This window comes from Mustela erminea, chromosome 12, assembly GCF_009829155.1.
Source record: "Mustela erminea isolate mMusErm1 chromosome 12, mMusErm1.Pri, whole genome shotgun sequence".
Taxonomy (NCBI): domain Eukaryota; kingdom Metazoa; phylum Chordata; class Mammalia; order Carnivora; family Mustelidae; genus Mustela; species Mustela erminea.
Window position 1 is genome coordinate 61,478,006 of NC_045625.1, and position 22,431 is coordinate 61,500,436.

The 22,431-nt window shown below is 39.8% G+C and overlaps 1 protein-coding gene across 29 annotated transcripts in view; it reads right to left on the minus strand.

Annotated features, from left to right (window-relative positions):
* The window catches only part of KDM4C (lysine demethylase 4C), a 507,226-nt gene that overhangs the window by 443,334 nt on the left and 41,461 nt on the right, over nt 1-22,431 (minus strand). For all 29 annotated transcript variants that reach the window (XR_004277510.1, XR_004277509.1, XR_004277512.1 and 26 more), the window contains one exon: nt 19,815-19,990. Coding sequence is in view for 22 of the 29 variants with exons in the window: in XM_032308077.1 (XP_032163968.1) it covers nt 19,815-19,990 (176 nt within the window). In the remaining 7 variants the exon portion in view is untranslated. The remainder of the gene's footprint in view (nt 1-19,814; nt 19,991-22,431) is intronic.

The window sequence follows — 22,431 nt, forward strand, 5'->3', positions numbered from 1 at the left end:
CCCTGAATGTTAATGGGCTAAATGCCCCTGTCAAAAGACACAGGGTATCAGAATGGATAAAAAAACAAAACCCATCTATATGTTGCCTCCAAGAAACTCATTTTAAGCCCGAAGACACCTCCAGATTTAAAGTGAGGGGGTGGAAAAGAATTTACCATGCTAATGGACATCAGAAGAAAGCAGGAGTGGCAATCCTTATATCAGATCAATTAGATTTTCAGCCAAAAACTAAATAAGAGATGAGGAAGGACACTATATCATACTCAAAGGGTCTGTCCAACAAGAAGATCTAACAATTTTAAATATCTATGCCCCCAACGTGGGAGCAGCCAACTATATAAACCAATTAATAACAAAATCAAAGAAACACATCAACAATAATACAATAATAGTAGGGGACTTTAACACTCCCCTCACTGAAATGGACAGATCATCCAAGCAAAATATCAGCAAGGAAATAAAGGCCTTAAACGACACACTGGACCAGATGGACATCACAGATATATTCAGAATATTTCATCCCAAAGCAACAGAATACACATTCTTCTCTAGTGCACATGGAACATTCTCCAGAATAGATCACATCCTCGGTCCTAAATCAGGACTCAACCGGTATCAAAAGATTGGGATCATTCCCTGCATATTTTCAGACCACAATACTCTAAAGCTAGAACTCAACCACAAAAGGAAGTTTGGAAAGAACCCAAATACATGGAGACTAAACAGCATCCTTCTAAAGAATGAATGGGTCAACCGGGAAATTAAAGAAGAATTGAAAAAAATCATGTAAACAAATGATAACGAAAATACAACGGTTCAAAATCTGTGGGACACAACAAAGGCAGTCCTGAGAGGAAAATATATAGCGGTACAAGCCTTTCTCAAGAAACAAGAAAGGTCTCAGGTACACAACCTAACCCTACACCTAAAGGAGCTGGAGAAAGAACAAGAAAGAAACCCTAAGCCCAGCAGGAGAAGAGAAATCATAAAGATCAGAGCAGAAATCAATGAAATAGAAACCAAAAACACAATAGAACAAATCAACGAAACTAGGAGCTGGTTCTTTGAAAGAATTAATAAAATTGATAAACCCCTGGCCCGACTTATCAAAAAGAAAATAGAAAGGACCCAAATAAATAAAATCATGAATGAAAGAGGAGAGATCACAACTAACACCAAAGAAATACAAACTATTATAAGAACATACTATGAGCAACTCTACGCCAATAAATTTGACAATCTGGAAGAAATGGATGCATTCCTAGAAACATATAAACTACCACAACTGAACCAGGAAGAAATAGAAAGCCTGAACAGACCCATAACCAGTAAGGAGATTGAAACAGTCATTAAAAATCTCCAAACAAACAAAAGCCCAGGGCCAGACGGCTTCCCGGGGGAATTCTACCAAACGTTTAAAGAAGAACTAATTCCTATTCTCCTGAAACTGTTCCAAAAAATAGAAATGGAAGGAAAACTTCCAAACTCATTTTATGAGGCCAGGATCACCTTGATCCTAAAACCAGACAAGGATCCCACCAAAAAAGAGAGCTATAGACCGATATCCTTGATGAACACAGATGCGAAAATACTCAACAAAATACTAGCCAATAGGATTCAACAGTACATTAAAAGGATTATTCACCACGACCAAGTAGGATATATTCCAGGCCTGCAAGGTTGGTTCAACATCCGCAAATCAGTCAGTGTGATACAACACATCAATAAAAGAAAGAACCAGAACCATATGATACTCTCAATAGATGCTGAAAAAGCATTTGACAAAGTACAGCATCCCTTCCTGATCAAAACTCTTCAAAGTGTAGGGATAGAGGGCACATACCTCAATATCATCAAAGCCATCTATGAAAAACCCACCGCAAATATCATTCTCAATAGAGAAAAACTGGAAGCTTTTCCGCTAAGGTCAGGAACACGGCAGGGATGTCCATTATCACCACTGCTATTCAACATAGTACTAGAGGTCCGAGCCTCAGCAATCAGACAACAAAAGGAAATTAAAGGCATCCAAATCGGCAAAGAAGAAGTCAAATTATCACTCTTCGCAGATGATATGATACTATATGTGGAAAACCCAAAAGACTCCACTCCAAAACTGCTAGAACTAATACAGGAATTCAGTAAAGTGTCAGGATATAAAATCAATGCACAGAAATCAGTTGCATTTCTCTACACCAACAGCAAGACAGAAGAAAGAGAAATTAAGGAGTCAATCCCATTTACAATTGCACCCAAAACCATAAATAAGATACCTAGGAATAAACCTAACCAAAGAGACACAGAATCTATACTCAGAAAACTATAAAGTACTCATGAAAGAAATTGAGGAAGACACAAAGAAATGGAAAAATGTTCCATGCTCCTGGATTGGAAGAATAAATATTGTGAAAATGTCTATGCTACCTAAAGCAATCTACACATTTAATGCAATTCCTATCAAAGTACCATCCATCTTTTTCAAAGAAATGGAACAAATAATGCTAAAATTTATATGGAACCAGAAAATACCTCGAATAGCCAAAGGGATATTGAAAAAGAAAGCCAACGTTGGTGGCATCACAATTCCGGACTTCAAGCTCTATTACAAAGCTGTCGTCATCAAGACAGCATGGTACTGGCACAAAAACAGACACATAGATCAATGGAACAGAATAGAGAGCCCAGAAATAGACCCTCAACTCTATGGTCAACTAATCTTCGACAAAGCAGGAAAGAATGTCCAATGGAAAAAAGACAGCCTCTTCAATAAATGGTGCTGGGAAAATTGGACAGCCACATGCAGAAAAATGAAATTGGACCATTTCCTTACACCACACACAAAAATAGACTCAAAATGGATGAAGGACCTCAATGTGCGAAAGGAATCCATTGAAATCCTTGAGGAGAACACAGGCAGCAACCTCTTTGACCTCTGCCGCAGCAACATCTTCCTAGGAACAACGCAAAAGGCAAGGGAAGCAAGGGCAAAAATGAACTATTGGGATTTCATCAAGATCAAAAGCTTTTGCACAGCAAAGGAAACAGTTAACAAAATCAAAAGACAACTGACAGAATGGGAGAAGATATTTGCAAACGACATCAGATAAAGGACTAGTGTCCAGAATCTATAAAGAACTTAGCAAACTCAACACCCAAAGAACAAATAATCCAATCAAGAAATGGGCAGAGGACATGAACAGACATTTCTGCAAAGAAGACATCCAGATGGCCAACAGACACATGAAAAAGTGCTCCATATCACTCGGCATCAGGGAAATACAAATCAAAACCACAATGAGATATCACCTCACACCAGTCAGAATGGCTAAAATCAACAAGTCAGGAAATGACAGATGCTGGCGAGGATGCGGAGGAAAGGGGAACCCTCCTACACTGTTGGTGGGAATGCAAGCTGGTGCAGCCACTCTGGAAAACAGCATGGAGGTTCCTCAAAATGTTGAAAATAGAACTGCCCTATGACCCAGCAATTGCACTATTGGGTATTTACCCTAAGGATACAAACGTAGTGATCCAAAGGGGCACATGCACCCGAATGTTTATAGCAGCAATGTCCACAATAGCCAAACTATGGAAAGAACCTAGATGTCCATCAACAGATGAATGGATCAAGAAGATGTGGTATATATACACAATGGAATACTATGCAGCCATCAAAAGAAATGAAATCTTGCCATTTGCGACAACATGGATGGAACTAGAGCGTATCATGCTTAGCGAAATAAGTCAAGCAGAGAAAGACAACTATCATATGATCTCCCTGATATGAGGAAGTGGTGATGCAACATGGGGGCTTAAGTGGGTAGGAGAAGAATAAATGAAACAAGATGGGATTGGGAGGGAGACAAACCATAAGTGACTTTTAATCTCACAAAACAAACTGAGGGTTGCTGGGGGGGAGGGGGTTTGGGAGAAGGGGGTGGGATTATGGACATTGGGGAGGGTATGTGCTTTGGTGAGTGCTGTGAAGTGTGTAAACCTGGTGATTCACAGACCTGTACCCCTGGGGATAGAGTATTATGCCTCCATCAGAAAGGATGAATACCCAACTTTTGTAGCAACATGGACGGGACTGGAAGAGATTATGCTGAGTGAAATAAGTCAAGCAGAGAAAGTCAATTATCATATGGTTTCACTTATTTGTGGAGCATAACAAATAGCATGGAGGACATGGGGACTTAGAGTGGAGAAGGGAGTTGGGGGAAATTGGAAGGGGAGGTGAACCATGAGAGACTATGGACTCTGAAAAACAATCTGAGGGTTTTGAAGGGACGGGGGGTGGGAGGTTGGGGTACCAGGTGGTGGGTATTATAGAGGGCACGGATTGCATGGAGCACGGGGTGTGGTGCAAAAATAATGAATACTGTTATGCTGGAAATAAAAAAAAAATAGAGTTACCATATAAAAAAAAAAAAAATCTCAACAGGACAGCCAAAATTTTAAAAGATGGGCATGAAAGCATCATTTACTCCACAGTATTCTACCACTTCAATTAGTAGGTTTCAATAGTAATAAGAATTGTAGGCAAGCTAACTAGAAGCCAGACTCAGGTGACCAAAAAAGGTAACAGAGATACTGTTTATTATATCTTACAGAGAAATTTGTTGGACTTTTTTGGATACCAAAGTCTTAAACTGTTTTTCACTATAACAGACCCAAAGAATCTATCACTATATACCACTCAATCATGGATCAATTTTTAACTACCTATAACTCTAAAATAAAAAAGACACGTGGTTTAGTAGCTACTGAGTTAAATTCTAAAATCGTGAATATAGTATTTGTTGACTGAATGAATAATGATTCTAAACTTGAAAAAACTGACCAGTTCACTCAGTTGGTGCCCAATTCTAATGAAACTTGGCTACAGATTCCATCCTTAATAGACCGTCAAACAATTACAACTGTCCCACAAATCCAGTATCAATTTGCTCAAAACCAATCCACCATTCCTTTCTTTCAGAACCTTTTATTCACTATATAGCAACTGTTAGAGGTGGGTCTCTAGGACCAGCCTGCCTAGAGCTTTGAATCCAGCTTTTGCCATGTGTAAGCTATGTAATCTTGGGCAAGGGGCTAATTTTCTCTGGACCTCAGTTATCCCTCTATAAAACAAGGATAGTAACAGTTGAATTACTGTGAGGACACCATTGCATAATTATACAAAGCACATAGCTCCATGCATAGAAGAATGTATAGATCAGTAATGTAAGTGATACAAGAGAGTATATTACTTACCTCCATAAAGTTTTATAGTAGAATTATCTTGGAGGTCTCCAGATTTTCTTTTTTTTTTTTTTGAAGATTTTATTTATTTATTTGACAGACAGAGATCACAAGTAGGCAGAGAGGCAGGCAGAGAGAGAGATGAGGGAAGCAGGCTCCCCGCTGAGCAGAGAGCCCGATGCGGGGCTGATCCCAGGACTCTGGGATCATGACCTGAGCCAAAGGCAGAGGCTTTAACCCCCTGAGCCACCCAGGCGCCCCTCCAGATTTTCTTTGAACTAAGTTGTGTTATTAACCAAATGAGCATGTTATCCTGTTTACTATTTACACCAAGCACATGATGCACTGTGTACCTATGCAAAGGCATATACTGAATCAAAGTAAACAGACGAACAAAGGAAAAAAAAAAAAACAGGAGAATGCCTCCTGCCTCCCATGAAAATTAACTCCATCTCAGGACCATCCTATAACCATAATGAACACCATTTGCCCAAGTACAACTGTAAGTGAACAAGCAAAAGCCTTGGATTGAGGCTTAGAAACCCATCTCACTGGCATTTGAAATAAATTTCCCACATGAAACTGGCAGAGGAAATATAAAAAGAATTTTCAAAAGTATCTTTTTTCCTAGGAATCTTCATTTTATTTTTTCTTTCTCTCCAAATTTTTATTAAAATTCTAGTTAGATTCTCTAACTATTCTAACTAAAAAGTAATATTGGTTTCGGGAGTAGAATTTAGTGATTCATCACTTACATACAACACCCAGTGTTCATCATAACAAATGCCCTCCTTAATACCCATCACCCACCTAGCCCATTCTCACCCACCTCCCTCCATTAACCCTCAGTTTGTTCTCTAACGTTAAGAGTCTCTTATGGTTTGTTTCCCACTTTTTTTTTTCCCTACCCATATGTTCATCTGTTTTGTTTCCTAAATTTCACATATGAGTGAAATCATATGGTATTTGTCTTAGCATAATACACTCTAGCTCCATCCACATCATTGCAAATGACAAGACACTTTTGATATGAGTAATATTCGTGTGTGTGTGTGTGTGTGTGTGTGTGTACACCACTTCTTCTTTTCCCATTCATCAGTCAATGGACATTTGGGCTCTCTCCATCGTTTGGCTATTGTTGATAATGCTGCTGTAAACATCAGCATACATGTACCACTTCAAATCTGTACTTTTGTATCCTTTGGGTAAACAACTAGTAGTTCAATTGCTGGATCATAGGGTAGTTCTATTTTTAACATTTAAGAATTTTTTATTTTTAGAGAGAGAGGGTGCATGTGCATGGAAGGGAGGGGGAGAGGGAGGAAGAATCTTAAGCAGGCTCCATACTCAGCCCAGAGACCAACATGGTGCTCCCTCTCACAACCATAAGATCACGACCTGAGCAGAAATCAAGAGCTGGAGGCTTAACCGACTGAGACACCCAGGTGCCCCTATTTTTAACTTTTTGATGAGAGTAAAAATTGAACAGCTATACGAACAAAACAAGTGCCTAGTAAAATAAATTCCCTCTAAAAAGAAAACTGATACTACACTAGAATAATCACATGGGCTAGAGATGATGATCCAAGTGTCTCTATGACAAGAAAAAAAGGTCTTCAAGGCTCTGTTCTCATCAATATTTTGAATTACCATGTATTATTAACAATGATCATCTGGGAGCCAAAATTATATATTTCTATAATGTTTGAATTTTCAAATAAACATGTATTACTTTTGTAACTGATAAAAGCATTTCTGACCATTCTTCAAAATTCATCTCAATGGCACGTACAAAACAAAATTACTCCTTTCCTGATTATCAACCATAGAAGTCTTATTTTCTTTTGAAACCCCATTGTACTTTGTACCTCTCCTATGGTAATTATAATAATTATTAAAGGTACTAATAAGCATTTTCTAGCAAGTATAATCTGATTACTTTCAAATTCAAATTGTCTCCCAAAATACCAAAGTAGCCAAGCAGATGTTCCACTATATGAACTAATCTATTTAATTAACACTTTAAGAATGACTCTGGAGGAGCGCATGGGTGACTCAGTCATTAAGCATCTGCCTTTGGCTCCCAGGGTCCTGGGATCAAGTCTCACATGGGGCTCCCTACTTAGTGGGGAGCCTGCTTCTCCCTCTCCCACTCTTTGTGCTTGTGCTCCCTCTCTTGCTGTGTCTCTGTCAATTGAATAAAATCTTTTTTAAAAATTTTAAAAAAGGACTCTGGAAATGGGTGCTAGAAGATAAACAACAGAATATAACACACCATTTATACTTTTAAAAAGCTAGATAAGTCTGCTTCCACAATCCTGTTTCAATTGCATTACACTATAGTGTAATGTACATTATATATATACATAGTATAATGTACATTATATATATGTAATGTACATAATGTACATTACATATATATAATGTACATTACAGTAAATGGCTAAAAGAGTCCTTGAAAATTCTGAATGCAAACCAGTCCAGTCTACAATAAAAGTTTCAAATTCTCAATTAATGAGATCTTAAACAATGAGATTTACTAATGCCTACCAAAAATTCAAAAGAAGGGACTCACATGAAATATAAAACTTTCAGGATGAGTCCAAGATGGCAGAAGAGCATAAGACAGAATCTTCAGCTAGGTAGCTATCAAACCATTCTGAAACCGACAAATTCAACTGGAGATCAAAGAAAAGAAGAGCAGCAATTCTATTGACAGGAAAGCGACCACTTTCTGCAAGGTAGGATGTGAGGAGAAGAAAATCCAAGGCAATAAATGGGAATATAGATCACAGAGGAGGAGGGATCCTCCATCGGCCAGCTACTGGCAAGTGACAGAGCAGAGGAGCACAAAATCAGAACTTTTAGAAGTCTGCTCCAGTCAGGGATGTCATTCTGGTGGCTAACAGGCAGGGGTGGAAGGGAGTGGAATCCTTCTTGGGACAGTGTGGTCTCAGGACTCTCAGGGTCACAGGAAGACCAAGGCTACAGGAATGTGGCAGAACTCCCAGGTATCAGAGCGGTAAAGATGGCTGCAAAGAGTGATCCAAGGAGTGGGCTCTCAGTGCAGAGTTGTGTGTTACACAGCACAATCCAGCCACTGCTCTTCAAGCAGGGGCCCAACAAGAGGCAGATCCAGACAGAACCCCCACAGCACAGGAGCGCGCTACAGGAATCTGTGGAGTTTAGAAACTCTAAACAGGGCCATGTGCCAAAGATACAAACACTTGGTCACAGGCCAGGGGAGCACAGAGTATGGCCAGAAACCAGGGAGACAGGAGTGATTGAGTGCTTTTCTCTGAGGGCTCATTGAGGAGTAGAAACCCAAGCACTCGGCCCCTCCAGGGCCTGAGATTGGGAGGCCGCCATTTTCATTCTTGTCCTCTAAAGTTGCATGGAAAGCTTTCAGGGAACAAAAACTACCCAGAGCAAAGCCCTACAGATTACTTAGTCTGGCCCCCAGCAAGTGCCGTGTAACTCCCCCTGGGGCAAAGACATTTGAGAATCACTGAATAGGCCCCTCCCCAAGAAGATCAGCAAGAACATCCAGCCAAGAACAAGTTTACAAATCAATGAGAACTACAAAACTCCAGAGCTAAGGGAATACAGCACATAAAATTCATGGTTTTTTTCCCATGATTATTTAGTCTTTTGACTTTAATTTTTCTTAATGTTCTTTATTTTTCCCTTTTTCTTTTTGAATTTTTCTTCTTTTTTTGATTTCAACCAACTTCTCATCAATTCCTTATTTAAAATATTTCTTTAATTTTCAATTTTACAGTCGTATTTAACCTTACTGTGTGTGTGTGTGTGTGTGTGTATTTTTCTTTCTTTAAAATTTTGGGGTGCCATTTCTTCTAACAGAACAAAATACACAAATCTAGTATATGGCTCTGTTCTATTCACCAGCCTGATATATTCTTTTTTCTTTTTCTTTTACCCACGGATTCGGGTCTCCCCTTATTTGTTTACTGTATATTACTCTGAGGTCATGTTACCCTTTTAGTATTTTGTTTTCTCATTCATCTATTTTTCCCTGGACAAAATGACAAAATGGAAAAAACTCACCTCACAAAAAAGAACAAGAGGGGCAGTACCAAATGCCAGGGGCCAAATCAATATGGACATTAGCAACATGTCAGAACAGGAGTTCAGAATAACAATTATAAAGATACCAGATGGGCTTCAAAAAAACATAGAAGACACCTGAGGATCTCTTTCTACAGAAATAAAACCTAAACAAGTTGAAATCAAAAAGGATATTAATGAGGTGAATCAAAAATGGAGGCTCTGGGGCGCCTGGGTGGCTCAGTGGGTTAAAGCCTCTGCCTTCGGCTCAGGTCATGATCCCAGGGTCCTGGGATCGAGCCCCGCATCGGGCTCTCTGCTCGGCGGGGAGCCTGCTTCCACCTATCTCTGCCTGCCTCTCTGCCTACTTGTGATCTCTGTCTGTTAAATAAATAAATTCTTTAAAAAAAAAATGGAGGCTCTAACTGCTACATAAAGGAGGCAGAAGAGACAATTAGTGATACAGAAGACCAAATGATGGAGAATAAAGAAGCTGAGAAAAAGAGAGATGAACAACTACTGGATCACAAGGGGAAAATTTAAGAGATAAGTAACACCATAAATCAAAACAATATTAGAATAATTGGGATTCCAGGGGCACCTGGGTGGCCCAGTGGGTTAAGCCTCTGCCTTTGGCTCGGGTCATGATCTCAGGGTCCTGCGATCAAGGCCCCCATCGGACTCTCTGCTCAGCAGGGAGCCTGCTTCCCCCTCTCTCTCTGTCTGCCTCTCTGCCTACTTGTAATCTCTCTATGTGTGTCAAATAAATAATAAAATCTCTTAAAAAAAAAAAAAAAAGAAGAAGAAGCATTGGGATTCCAGAAGAAGAAAGAGAGGCGGGGGGGCAGAAGGTATATTGGAGCAAATTTCAGTGGAGAACTTCCCTATTTAGGGAAGGAAGCAGGCATCAAAACCCAGGAGGCACGGAGAACCCCCCCCAAAATAAATAAAAATAGGTCAACACCCTGACATCTAACAGTAAAACTAACAAGTCTCAGAAAAAAAGAGAAAATCCTGAATGCAGCATGGGACAAAAGGGCTGTAATTACAATGGTAGAAATATTAGATTGGCAGTAGACCTATCCACAGAGACCTGGCAGACCAGGAAGAACTGACATGATATATTCAGAACACTAAATGAGAAAAAACGCAGCCAAGAACACTATATCCAACTATGCCGTCATTGAAAACAGAAGGAGAGATAAAAAGCTTCCAGGGCAAACAAAAACTAAAAGAATTTGCAACCACCAAACCAGCCCTACAGGAAGTATTGAAAGGGGTCCTATAAGCAAAGAGAGAGCCTAAAAGTAACATAGACCAGAAAGGAACAGAGAAAATACACAGTAACAGTCACCTTACAGGCAATACATTTGCACTAAATTCATATCTTCCAATAGTTACCCTGAATGTAAATGGACTAAATGCCCCAATCAAAAGACACAGAGTATCAGACTGGATAAAAAAAGCAGGACCCATCCATATGCTGTCTGCAAGAGGCTCATTTTAGAGCCAAAGACACCTCCAGATTTAAAGTGAGGGGGGCGGAAAACCATTTACCATGCTAATGGACATCAAAAGAAAGCTGGGGGCAGGGGACAATCTTTGTATCGGACAAATTAGATTTTAAGCCAAAAACATAATAAGAGATGAGGAAAGACACCATATTGTACTTAAAGGATCTGTCCAACAAGAAGATCTAACAATTTTAAAGATCTATGCCCCTAACATGGGAGCAGCCAATTATGTAAGTCAATTAATGACAACTTCAAAGAAACACATCAACAATAATATAATAATACTAGGGGACTTTAACATCCCCTCCTCACTAAAATGGACAGATCATCTAAGCAAAAGATCAACAAGGAAGTAAGGGCTTTAAATGGCACACTGGGGGCGCCTGGGTGGCTCAGTGGGTTGGGCCTCTGCCTTCGGCTCAGGTCATGATCTTAGGGTACTGGGATCGAGCCCCACATCAGGCTATCTGCTCAGCAGGAGCCTGCTTCCCTCTCTCTCTCTGCCTGCCTCTCTGCCTACTTGTGATCTCTCTGTCAAATAAATAAAATCTTTTAATTAAAAAAAAATGACACACTGGATCAGATGGACATCACAGATATATTCAGAACATTCCATCCAAAAGCAACAGAATATACATTCTTCTCTAGTGCACATGGAACATTCTCCAGAATAGATCATATCCTGGGTCACAGGTCAGGTCTCAAATGGTACCAAAAGACTGGGATCATTTCCTGAATATTTTTGGACCACAATGCTTTGAAATGTGAACTCAACACAAGACAAAAGTTAGAAAGAGCTCAAATACATGGAGGCTAAAGAGCATCCTACTAAAGAATGAATGGGTAGACCAGGAAATTAATGAAGAATTTTAAAAATTCATGGAAACCAATGATAATGAAAACATAACTGTTCAAAATCTCTGGAATGCAGCAAAGGCAGTCTGAAGAGGACTTGTATGGCAATGCAAGCCCTTCTCAAAAGACAAGGAATGTTTCAAATACACAACCTAACCCTACACTTAAAGGAGCTGGAGAAAGAACAGCAAATAAGGCCTAAGCCCAGCAAGGGAAGAGAAATAATAAAGATTAGAGCAGAAATCAATGAAATAGAAACCAAAAGAACAGTAGGACCAAAGAAACTAGGAGCTGGTTCTTTGAAAGAATTAGTAAGATTGATAAACCCCTAGTGAGATTTATCGAAAAGAAAAAAGGACCCCAATTATTAAAATTATGAACAAAAGAAGAGAGATCACAACCAACACCAAAGAAATACAATCAATTATAAGAACACATTTTGAGCAACCATTCACCAGCAAATGAGACAATCTGGACAAAAGGGATGCATTTCTAGAGACCTATAAACTACCAAAACTGAACCAGGAAGAAACAGAAAACATGAACAGACCCATAAACAGTAAGGAAATTGAAGCAGCAATCAAAAATCTCACAACAGGGACGCCTGGGTGACTCAGTTGGTTAAGCAGCTGCCTTCGGCTCAGGTCATGATCCCAGCGTCCTGGGATCGAGTCCCACATCGGGCTCCTTGCTCCGCAGGGAGCCTGCTTCTCCCTCTGACTCTGCCTTCCACTCTGTCTGCCTGTGCTCGCTCTCGCTTGCTCTCTCTCTCTGACAAATAAATAAATAAATTCTTTAAAAATAATAATATGAGAAACCTCTACCTTTAAAAAAAAAAAAAATCTCACAACAAACAAGAGCCTGGACCAGACGGTTTCCCAGGGAAATTCTACAAACATTTAAAGAAGAATTAATACCTATTCTCCTGAAACTGGTCCAAAAAACAGAAATGAAAGGAATACTACCAAACTCATTTTATGAGGCCAGCATTACCTTAATCCCAAAACCAAAGACACAATCAAAAAGGAGAATTACAGACCAATGTCCTGATGAACATGGATGCAAAAATGCTCACCAAAATCCTAGCCAACAGAATCTGACAGTACATTAAAAGGATTATTCACCACGACCCAGTGGGATTTATTCTTGGGCTGCAAGGCTGGTTCAACACCCACAATCAATGTGATACAATAAATTAATAAAAGAAGGAACAAGAGCCATAGGATACTCTTAACAGATGCAGAAAAAAGCATTTAACAAAGTACAGCATTCTTTCTTGATTAAAACTCTTCACACTATAGGCACAGAGGATACAAACCTCAATATCATCAAAGCCATCTATGAAAAACCCACACTGAATATCATTCTCAATGAGGAAACCTGAGAGCTTTTCCTAATGTCCATTATCACTGCTGATATTCAATATACTAGCAGTCCTAGCCTCAGCAATCAGACAACAAAAAGAAATAAAAGGCATCCATATGGGCAAAGACAAAGTCAAATTCTTACTCTCTGTAGATGATATAATACTTTATGTGGAAAACCCAAACTATTCCACCCCAAAATTGGTAGAATTCATACAAGAATTCAGTAAAGTGTCAGGATATAAAATCAATGCACAGAAATCAGCTGCATTTCTACAGCCCAAAAACAAGACAGAAGAAAGAAAAATTAAGGAGTCAATCTCACTTACAGTTATACCCCAAACTATAAGATACCAAGGAGGCAAAAAATCTGTACTTAGAAAACTACAGAACTCTCATAAAAGAAACTGAGAAAGACACAAAGAAATGGAAAAACATTCTACACTCATGGACTGGAAGAACAAATATTGTTAATATGTCTATGCTACCTAGAGAAATCTACAGATTTAATGCAATCCCTATCAAAATACCACCAACTTTTTTCACAGGAATGGGACAAATAATCCTAAAATTTGTATGGAACCAGAAAAGACTCCCAAATAGCCAGAAGAATGTTGAAAAAGAAAACCAAATCTTGTGCATCACAATTCCAGACTTCAACTTCTTTATCAAAGCTGTAATTATCTAGAAAGTATGGTACGGTGCAAAAACAGACACATAGATCAATGGAACAGAATAGAGAGCCCAGTAATAGACCCTCAACTCTATGGTCAACTAATCTTCCACAAAGCGGGAAAGAATATCCAATGGAAAAAAAACATCAGTCTCTTCAAAAAATGGTGTTAGGAAAATTGGATAGCCACATGCAGAAGAATGAAACTGGACCAAAAATAGACTCAAAATGGATGAAAGACCTCAATGTGAGACAGGAATCCACCAAAATCCGTGAGGAGAACAGAGGGAACAACCTTTTTGACTTCAGCTGCAGCAACTTCTTCCTAGACACATCACCAAAGACCAGGAAGCAAGGGCAAAAATGAACTACTGGCATGCTCTCTCTCTCTATGTGTGTCAAATAAATAAATAAAATCTTTTTAAAAAGATTTATTTTATTTATTTATTTATTTATTTGGCACTTTATTGACACTAGTGACACTTTTTGACACTATTGGCACTTTATCAAGATTACAAGCTTTAAACAGTCAACAAAACCAAAAGACAACAACCAACAGAATGGTAGAAGATATTTACAAATGACATACCAGATAAAGGACCAGTATCCAAAATCTATGAAGAACTTATCAAACTCAACACCTGAAGAACAAATAATCCAATCAAGAAATGGGCAGGGGCGCCTGGGTGGCTCAGTGGGTTAAAGCCTCTGCCTTCGGCTCAGGTCATGAGGAGAACAGAGGGAACAACCTCTGTTGTTCCCTGGGATAGAGCCCCACATCGGGCTCTCTGCTCCACAGGGAGCCTGATTCCTCCTCTTTCTCTGTCTGCCTCTCTGCCTAGTTTCTCTCTGTCAAATAAATAAAATATTTAAAAAAAAAAAAAAGAAAGAAAGAAAGAAATGGGCAGAAGACATGAACAGACATTTCTGCAAAGAAGACATCCAAATGGCCAATAGACAAATAAAAAAGTACTCACCATCGCTCAGCTTCAGGGAAATACAAATCAAAACCACAATGAGATACCACCTCACACCAGTCAGAATGGCTAAAATTAATAAGTCAGGAAATAACAGATGCTGGCGAGAATGTGGACAAAGGGGAACCCTCCTACAGTGTTTGTGGGAACATAAGCTGGTGCAGCCACTCTGGAAAACAGCATGGAGTTTCCTCAAAAAGGTGAAAATAGAGCTACCCTATGACCCAGCAACTGCACTACTGGGTATTTACCCCAAAAATACAAATGTAGTGATACGAAGGGGCACCTGCACCCCAATGCTGACAGCAGCAATGTCCACAATAGCCAAACAATAGAAAGAACCCAGATGTCCATTGACAGATTAATGGATAAAGAAGAGTGGTACACACACACACACACACACACACACACACACAGGAATATTATGCAGCCATCAAAAAATGAAATCTTGCCATTTGCAACAACGTGGATGGAACTAGAGGGTATTATGCTAAGCAAAATAAGTCAATCAGAGAAAGACAATTTCCCTATGATCTCACTGATATGTGGAATTTGAGAAACAAGACAGAGGATCATAGGAGAGGAAAAAATGAAACAAGACAAAACCAGAGAGGGAGACAAACCATAAGAGATTCTTAATCTCAGGAAACAGACTGAGGGGTGCTGGACTGGAGGTGGTTGGGAGGAATGGGATGGCTGGGTGACGGACATTAGGGAGGGTATGCATTGTGGTGAGCGCTATCTATTGTGTAAGACTGATGAATCATAGACCTACACCCCTGAAACAAATAATACATTATATGTTAATTTTTTTTAAAAGCCTTTTCCACGCTACCCAGGGAAGGGTTCTTATGATGTGTTTTGCCTTCCTGCCGCAACTTAAAGGGAAATTTTCACAATATCCGGAGCTCTTATGTTCTGCAAATGAAGGAGGAGGATGTCCTCAAATTCCTTGCAGCAGGAACCCACTTACGTGGCACCAACCTTGACTTCCAAATGAATAGTACATCTACAAAAGGAAAAGTGATGGCATCTATATCCTAAAACTGAAGAGATCCTGGGAGAAGTTTCTGCTGGCAGCTCATGCCGCTATTGCCACTGAAAACCCAGCTGATGTCAGTGTCATATCGTCCAGGAATATTGGCTAGGGAGCTGTGCTCAAATTTGCTGCTGCTACTGGACCCACTCCTGTTGCCAGTGGCTTCACTCCCGAAACCTTTCCTAACCAGACCAGCCAGGCTTCCAAGAGCTGAGACTTCTGGTGGTTACTGATCCCAGGGCTGAAGACCAGCCTCTTACAGAGCTGTCATATGTTAACCTACCTACCACCACTCTGCGTAACCTACCTACCAACACCTCTGTGTTGTGTGGACATTGCCATCTCTTGTAACAAGGGAGCTCACTCAGTGGGTCTGAGGTGGTGGATGCTGCCAGGGAAGTTCTGCACATGCGTGGCACCATTACCCATGGGAGGTCATGCCTGATCTCTACTTCTACAGAGATTCTGAAGAGATTGAAAAGAGCAGGCCACTGTGGAAAAGGCTGTGACCAAAGAGGAATTTCAGGGTAAATGGACTGCTCCAGCTCCTGGATTCACTGCTACTCCACATGAAGTCACAGACTACTCTGAAGGTGAATAGGCGCTCTCTGTTCTTATTTAGCAGTTCCCTACTGAAGACCGGAGTGCTCAGTCTGCTACTGAAGACTGGTCTGCAGTTCCCGCTGCTCAGACCACTGAATGGGTAGGAACACCACTGAGTGTTCTTAAGCTTCTCTTCCAGAAAGGCAAACAAAATGGAAATAAAGTTGACGGTAAATAAACAGTTTGTAAAAGTCAAAAATATATACATATAAAACTTCCAATTCCTTTGGAATAGACACAATGTTCCATAGCTGAAACTTTACACACAGAATTAAGATTCTTCAACCATCAAGTACTGACTATGTCAAATATAAATTTAAAATTTCAAAAACATATCAACTAAATTCATCCAAAGAGCTTACCCAGGGAATTTAGATTGTGATGTTTGTTGATCAGCACATTGGTTGATTTGGGGTTTTAGTTTTTCTTTTTTCCTAATTAATGTTTTGGTCTTGAGCCTTAACTACCATATCAGAAACATTTTTTTAAAAAGGTAATTTATGGGATGCCTGGGTAGCTCAGTTGGTTAAGCCGCTGCATTTGGCTCAGGTCATGATCCCAGCATCCTGAGATCGAGTCCCACATTGGGCTTCCTTGCTTGGCAGGGAGCCTGCTTCTCCCTTTGCCTCTGCCTGATACTCTGTCTGCCTGTGCTCACTCTCTCTCTGACAAATAAATAAAATCTTTTTAAAAAAAAAAAAAGGTAATTTAAAGGGATGTCTGGGTGGCTCAGTCAGTTAAGCATCTGACTCTTGGTTTTGGCTTAAATCATGAGCTTGGGGTCCTCAGATCATGATAGCCCCGTGTCTAGCTCTGCATTCAGTGGGGAGTCTGCTTCTTTCCCTCTCTCCCTCTCTCTGCCCCCATCCCAACTCATGCACACATGCTCGCTCTCACTCTCTCTAATTAAATAAATCTTTAAAAAGAAAGGTAATTTATAATAACAACTGTGATGGTCTCTATTCTTTTTTAAAGATTTTATTTATTTGTCAGACAGAGAGCAAGAACACAAGCAGAGGGAGTGGCAGAAAGAGGGAGAAGTAGGCTCCCCACCAAGCAGAAAGCCAGACGCAGGGGTTGATCCCAGGGCCCCGGGATCACAACCTGAGCCGAAGGTAGACGTTCAACCAACAGAGCCACCCAGGCCTTCCATGTGATAGTTTCTAAATATATTCACAAATTCTTTAATACTCCTCCCTTCAAGAAGTAGAGCTTAATTCTTACCCCCTGACTATGGGCTGCCCTTTGCAACTAGCTTGTAACAAATGGAATATGGCAGAAGCGACAGTCAAAAAACAGATCATAAAGAGATCCTGTGGCTTCCATCTTGGTTACTCTCTAGGATCATTTGCTCTGGAAGAAGCAGGTTGCCACAACATGAGAAGCAATCCATGAGGCAAGGAACCCAGGACTCTAGCCAACAGCCACATATGGGGAACTATCTTAGTAAAGGCTTTTCCAGTCACAGTCAAGCCTTCAGATGGCGGCAGCCCCCCTTGACATCTTGACAGCAACCTTATGAGAGGACCTGAGCCACAGCCACCCAGCTAAGTCACTCCCAGATTCCTGACTACAGAAGCTGAGATATTAAATAAATGCTTGTTGATTTAAGCTATAAGGTTTGGGGTAATTTGTTACATGGCAATAGGTATAATTACAATATGGTAGCCCTTCAAATCTTTCAAGGATTTCCTTTTCAAATTACTCATCTTCCAAATATGTAATTTATCATTTGAGACACTGCCAGGGGTATTGTGTGCTGTGCAGCACTGGAGGCTGGCACAACCAAAGGTGTAAAGGGCAGAGGAAAAAGCTCACCAATCTGACAGGTCCTTTCCCAAGCCCCAAGGGCAGCATGGGACTTGGGGACCAGTGAGCACACTGAAGGTTCAAGAAGAGCCTCTGCTGTCCGCAGTGTCTCACCCTGCCCCATGCCAGGCACACCTGCCTTGCCCCCAGCTGCATCAAGTGCAGGAGGCAGAGGCAGAGGAGGGTGGCATCACAGGCCCAGGCCATACCATCCATGCCCAGGGGATGAAGACGTTAATATCATGAACAGCCACTGCCTCTGTCAGTTCAGCTGCTGAAGCACTGGGGTCCTCATGATCCATGTGGATGCTGCGATCCACCACTGCACTGGGTGCTGGGTGGCTATGTCATCAATGGGCACACCAAGGCCATGGTGGTGCCTTACTCAGGCAATAGGCTGGGGTACGTAAGGCATACAGTCAATCCCCACAGCAATGGACACTGTATCACCTCTATCTATTACCTAAATCAGAACTGGGACATCAAGGTGCATGGCAGCCTGCTGCCGATCTCCCCAGAAGACTGCCTATAGCAACCAACATCAAGCCACTCCTTGATGGGCTGCTCATTTTCTGGCCGGATCAGTGGAACCTCCATGAGGTGGAACCAGCCGATGCCACCAGGTATGCCATCACTATCTGGTATTTTGATGCCAAGGAGTGGACAGCAACCAAAGACAAGTTATCAGCTAGCATCCAGAAAGAAAGGTGTCCAAGTACCTGTTACAGCCAACTACACCCACATTGTGGCCAGCCCCAGAGCTGTAAGGACAGATAGCCTGCACTGATTTCAGGAGAGCCTCTGGCCCTGTGCTGCTGGCCCAACAACCCACCAGACTCAGTGCCTGCTCCTTTTCTGCCACTGCTGCTGCTTCCAGCTTTGCCTCTGTCTGACTAGTATAGAGGGCTCAGCCTAACACTGAGGACCAAGGAGGGCAGAGACCTCTCCTGTCCTGTGATGGAGCTGGGATTATGCCTTGAGAAGGAGCCAGGATTGGGAGCTACCATCAGTGGAGCTAGGGGCCTGTGGTTTACCCCATCTGGCCCTGTTCCTCTCAGGTATGGAGAGCTGGGAAGAGCCACTGCTACCTCCCACCAGGATGCAGGCTTGGGGGCTGAGATGTCATGGCCTCTTGCTCGTAAAGCGTTGTTGGTAGAGTATCCCCAAGCCCCTTACTCCTCCAGCCCAAAATGTGAAGTGACTCTCCAACCCCTATGGCCACAGCACCTTTTGAACTATGCTGTCACTGCATGGGCAGGATAAAAGGTGCTGAGGAGCATGGGTGTTAAAAGTCCTATCAGCCAAGAAAAAAAAAAAAGTTTACCCCAGAGCTGAAAAAAAAAGACTTAAACTTTGTGTACAAAGAAAATTTGCCAAACAAATGTGAATCATGTGTAAAATCAAAAATACTCATGGCAACTAAAAGATAGAAAAAAACCATTTACAGATATGACTAAGATGATAAAATGAGAAATAATTTCCTTAGCGGTAAGCTAAATATAAGCACACAACCACATGAAGAACAGAAAACAGAAACTCTTAAATGAAAACTGAAAGAAGATGTGCAGGAGACTCCTACTTCTCATCACAAGCTCCTCTGTCTACTTGATTTCTTACCATGTTCATGTATATCTTCAAAAGCAAAAATAGCAAAGTCTATGCACTCACTTGCCACTGTTAGCCAGCTGCCTGAACTCCTTCACTGTCATGGCTTTTTTCTGGATGTTGTATTGAGTGAAGAGTCCTGACTGCCCAGTGACCATCTGCTGAATCGGTGCTGGAATAAGCAAATTATCAATGTCATCATAGCACTGCCGTGGCTTCCATTCCCGAGGAGGAATCACCTAAAAATAAAATAATAAAATAAAATATTATCCAGAAAATATTCCAGGTAGTCATTTAGCTTTGATATTCCAACAGAAGAGAAATGAAGAATTTCTCAGCATTTCTATAACAAATGTGTAGAAGAACTGTGAAGATTCAGAGTAAGGGAAATGCCTTGTATTCTCCTAAATAATCACCTTACTTTGATTTTTTTTAACAACAAAATTTATTGAGCATTATTCCAAACAGTACTTTTATTAACTTATTTTTTAGCTGATACTAGTAGCCTCTCAATTTTAAAAGTAAAATTGAAAGACACAAAATAACTTGAAGTTCAATCGTGCTTATATTAATACAATAAAAAAATAAGCAAATATATGTTTAGTCAGTATTTTTTTTAAATACCTCTCACACAACATGGCAAAAAGCAGAGTGGTGTGCAAGTAAATGTTTAACAATCAGTTTTCTGGGAAGGTGGAGAAAACCTTGAATTTGTAACTCTCGCCTATTTCCATGATGTAACTACACCCATCACGGCTAATTTGAGCTTACCAACATGCCATCATTGAACAGGAAGTCGAAAAGAGACATACATTATCAATGTTTTTGTTCCTGTATGAGGTTGTTCAGCACACCACTCTTTTCCAACAGTATTTTTTTTTTAAGATTTTATTTATTTACTTGACAGAGATCACAAGTAGGCAGAGAGGCAGGCAGAGAGAGAGAGAGAACCAGGCTCCCCACTGAGCAAAGAGCTCGAGGCGGGGCCTGGATCCCAGGACCCTGAGATCATGACCTGAGCTAAAGGCAGAAGCTTAACCCCCTGAGCCACCCGTATGCCCAATTTACCAACAGTATTTAAACACTTAATTATTAACAGTGAAGAGATCAATAAACAGTAAGACCAAAAACATATACGCTTATGATTAAAAATTAGAAGGGACAAAGTTATTAAGTCATGATTTACAGCTGGAATATATTTACCTTTAGAAACTGTTTCAATTTCTTAAGAAAAACTTTAAAAAATTAATTGCAAAATATAGATAGCACACTTCAATAAATGCATGATTACAAATATGTAACTGTGAATTATAAAGCTACACCAGAGTACCTCTATGTGCCCTCCAAACACATTTATCTCTTGCCCAATCACAGCATTTATGGTACGTATTATCACAGCATTTATGGTATGCATTTCCCTACTAGGGTTTATATGATTTTATTGGGTGCCTGAGTATGCATCCCTAGCACCGGTTTTTAAAATGAATGGAAATATACATAATATAATCCATATATACACATCTTCTTTGAGGTTTATCTTTTATGTTTCATTCAGTATTTCTCTGAGATTCAAATATGATGGTCTATATAGCTAAAGTTCACTGATATTCACTCCTACTGTACTCCTTCATACAAATATTTATTCATAAATGGGGAACCATTTAGTGCTCACTTGTTTTTTTCTGATTATTTTGTTTATTATTTCTGATTATCCTGTTACTTTGCAAATAACACTGCTATTAATATTGTTGTGTGCATTTTCTGCTGCATATAAGCACACCGTTCTCTAAAATAAACACATATCTATGGACACTCCCAACAGTGAAATTATGGTATGCTGGATATGTATAGATCAAATTTAATAGTTATTACTGAATGTTTGTCGAAGTGGTTGTACCATTTCACATTGCCACCAGCAATGTATGCAGTCTTTTTCTTTGGCTCCCCATATTCATCATTACTTTATATTGTCAATCATTTAAATTTTAGCCTTTCTTAGAGGTTGTGTAATGATAGTCAAATGTAAATTGAAAGACTATGAAAAAAAAAGTGAGCTGTCAATTCTAAATTTAATTTAATTTTCATCAGCGATATGGAGATATTTCACATTTTATTTCCACCAAGGTATGTTAGTTTAAAATGAGAATAGATACAATCATATTATATGCTGTTTAAAACACATACTCAATACTTTAAAAGAATTTGGATAATTGTAACAAATGCATATGGATAAACACACCAAACTGTCTTCAGGACATATTGAAAGGGGGGAAAACGTTGTAAATACTAACTTGCTCTTCATCAGAAATAAGTGCAAATAATCCAAAAAACTGAAACATGGATTGATTCAGGCCATTGTTTAGAAACAAATATATCTATAATCAAAATTAATATTATATTTTGAGTTGAATATTTTCCTATCTGTGAAAAAAGTTTTGTAGCAATTTTCTCTTCTAAATTTAGAGAAGCAATGAATATAACAAATTTATGAAAATTAAACATTATCTTTATAAATATTTCATGTATGTGTTCATTTACTTTTGATAAAAGTGTTCAGACAGAACTTTAAAAATTTGTTAACTTCAGGTCTATAATAAAAATCTTATTTTTGGACTGTAATTTTAAATCTCAGATTTTCTTACATAGGAAATGGCAGGAAATAGAAGCACAAGATATTTAG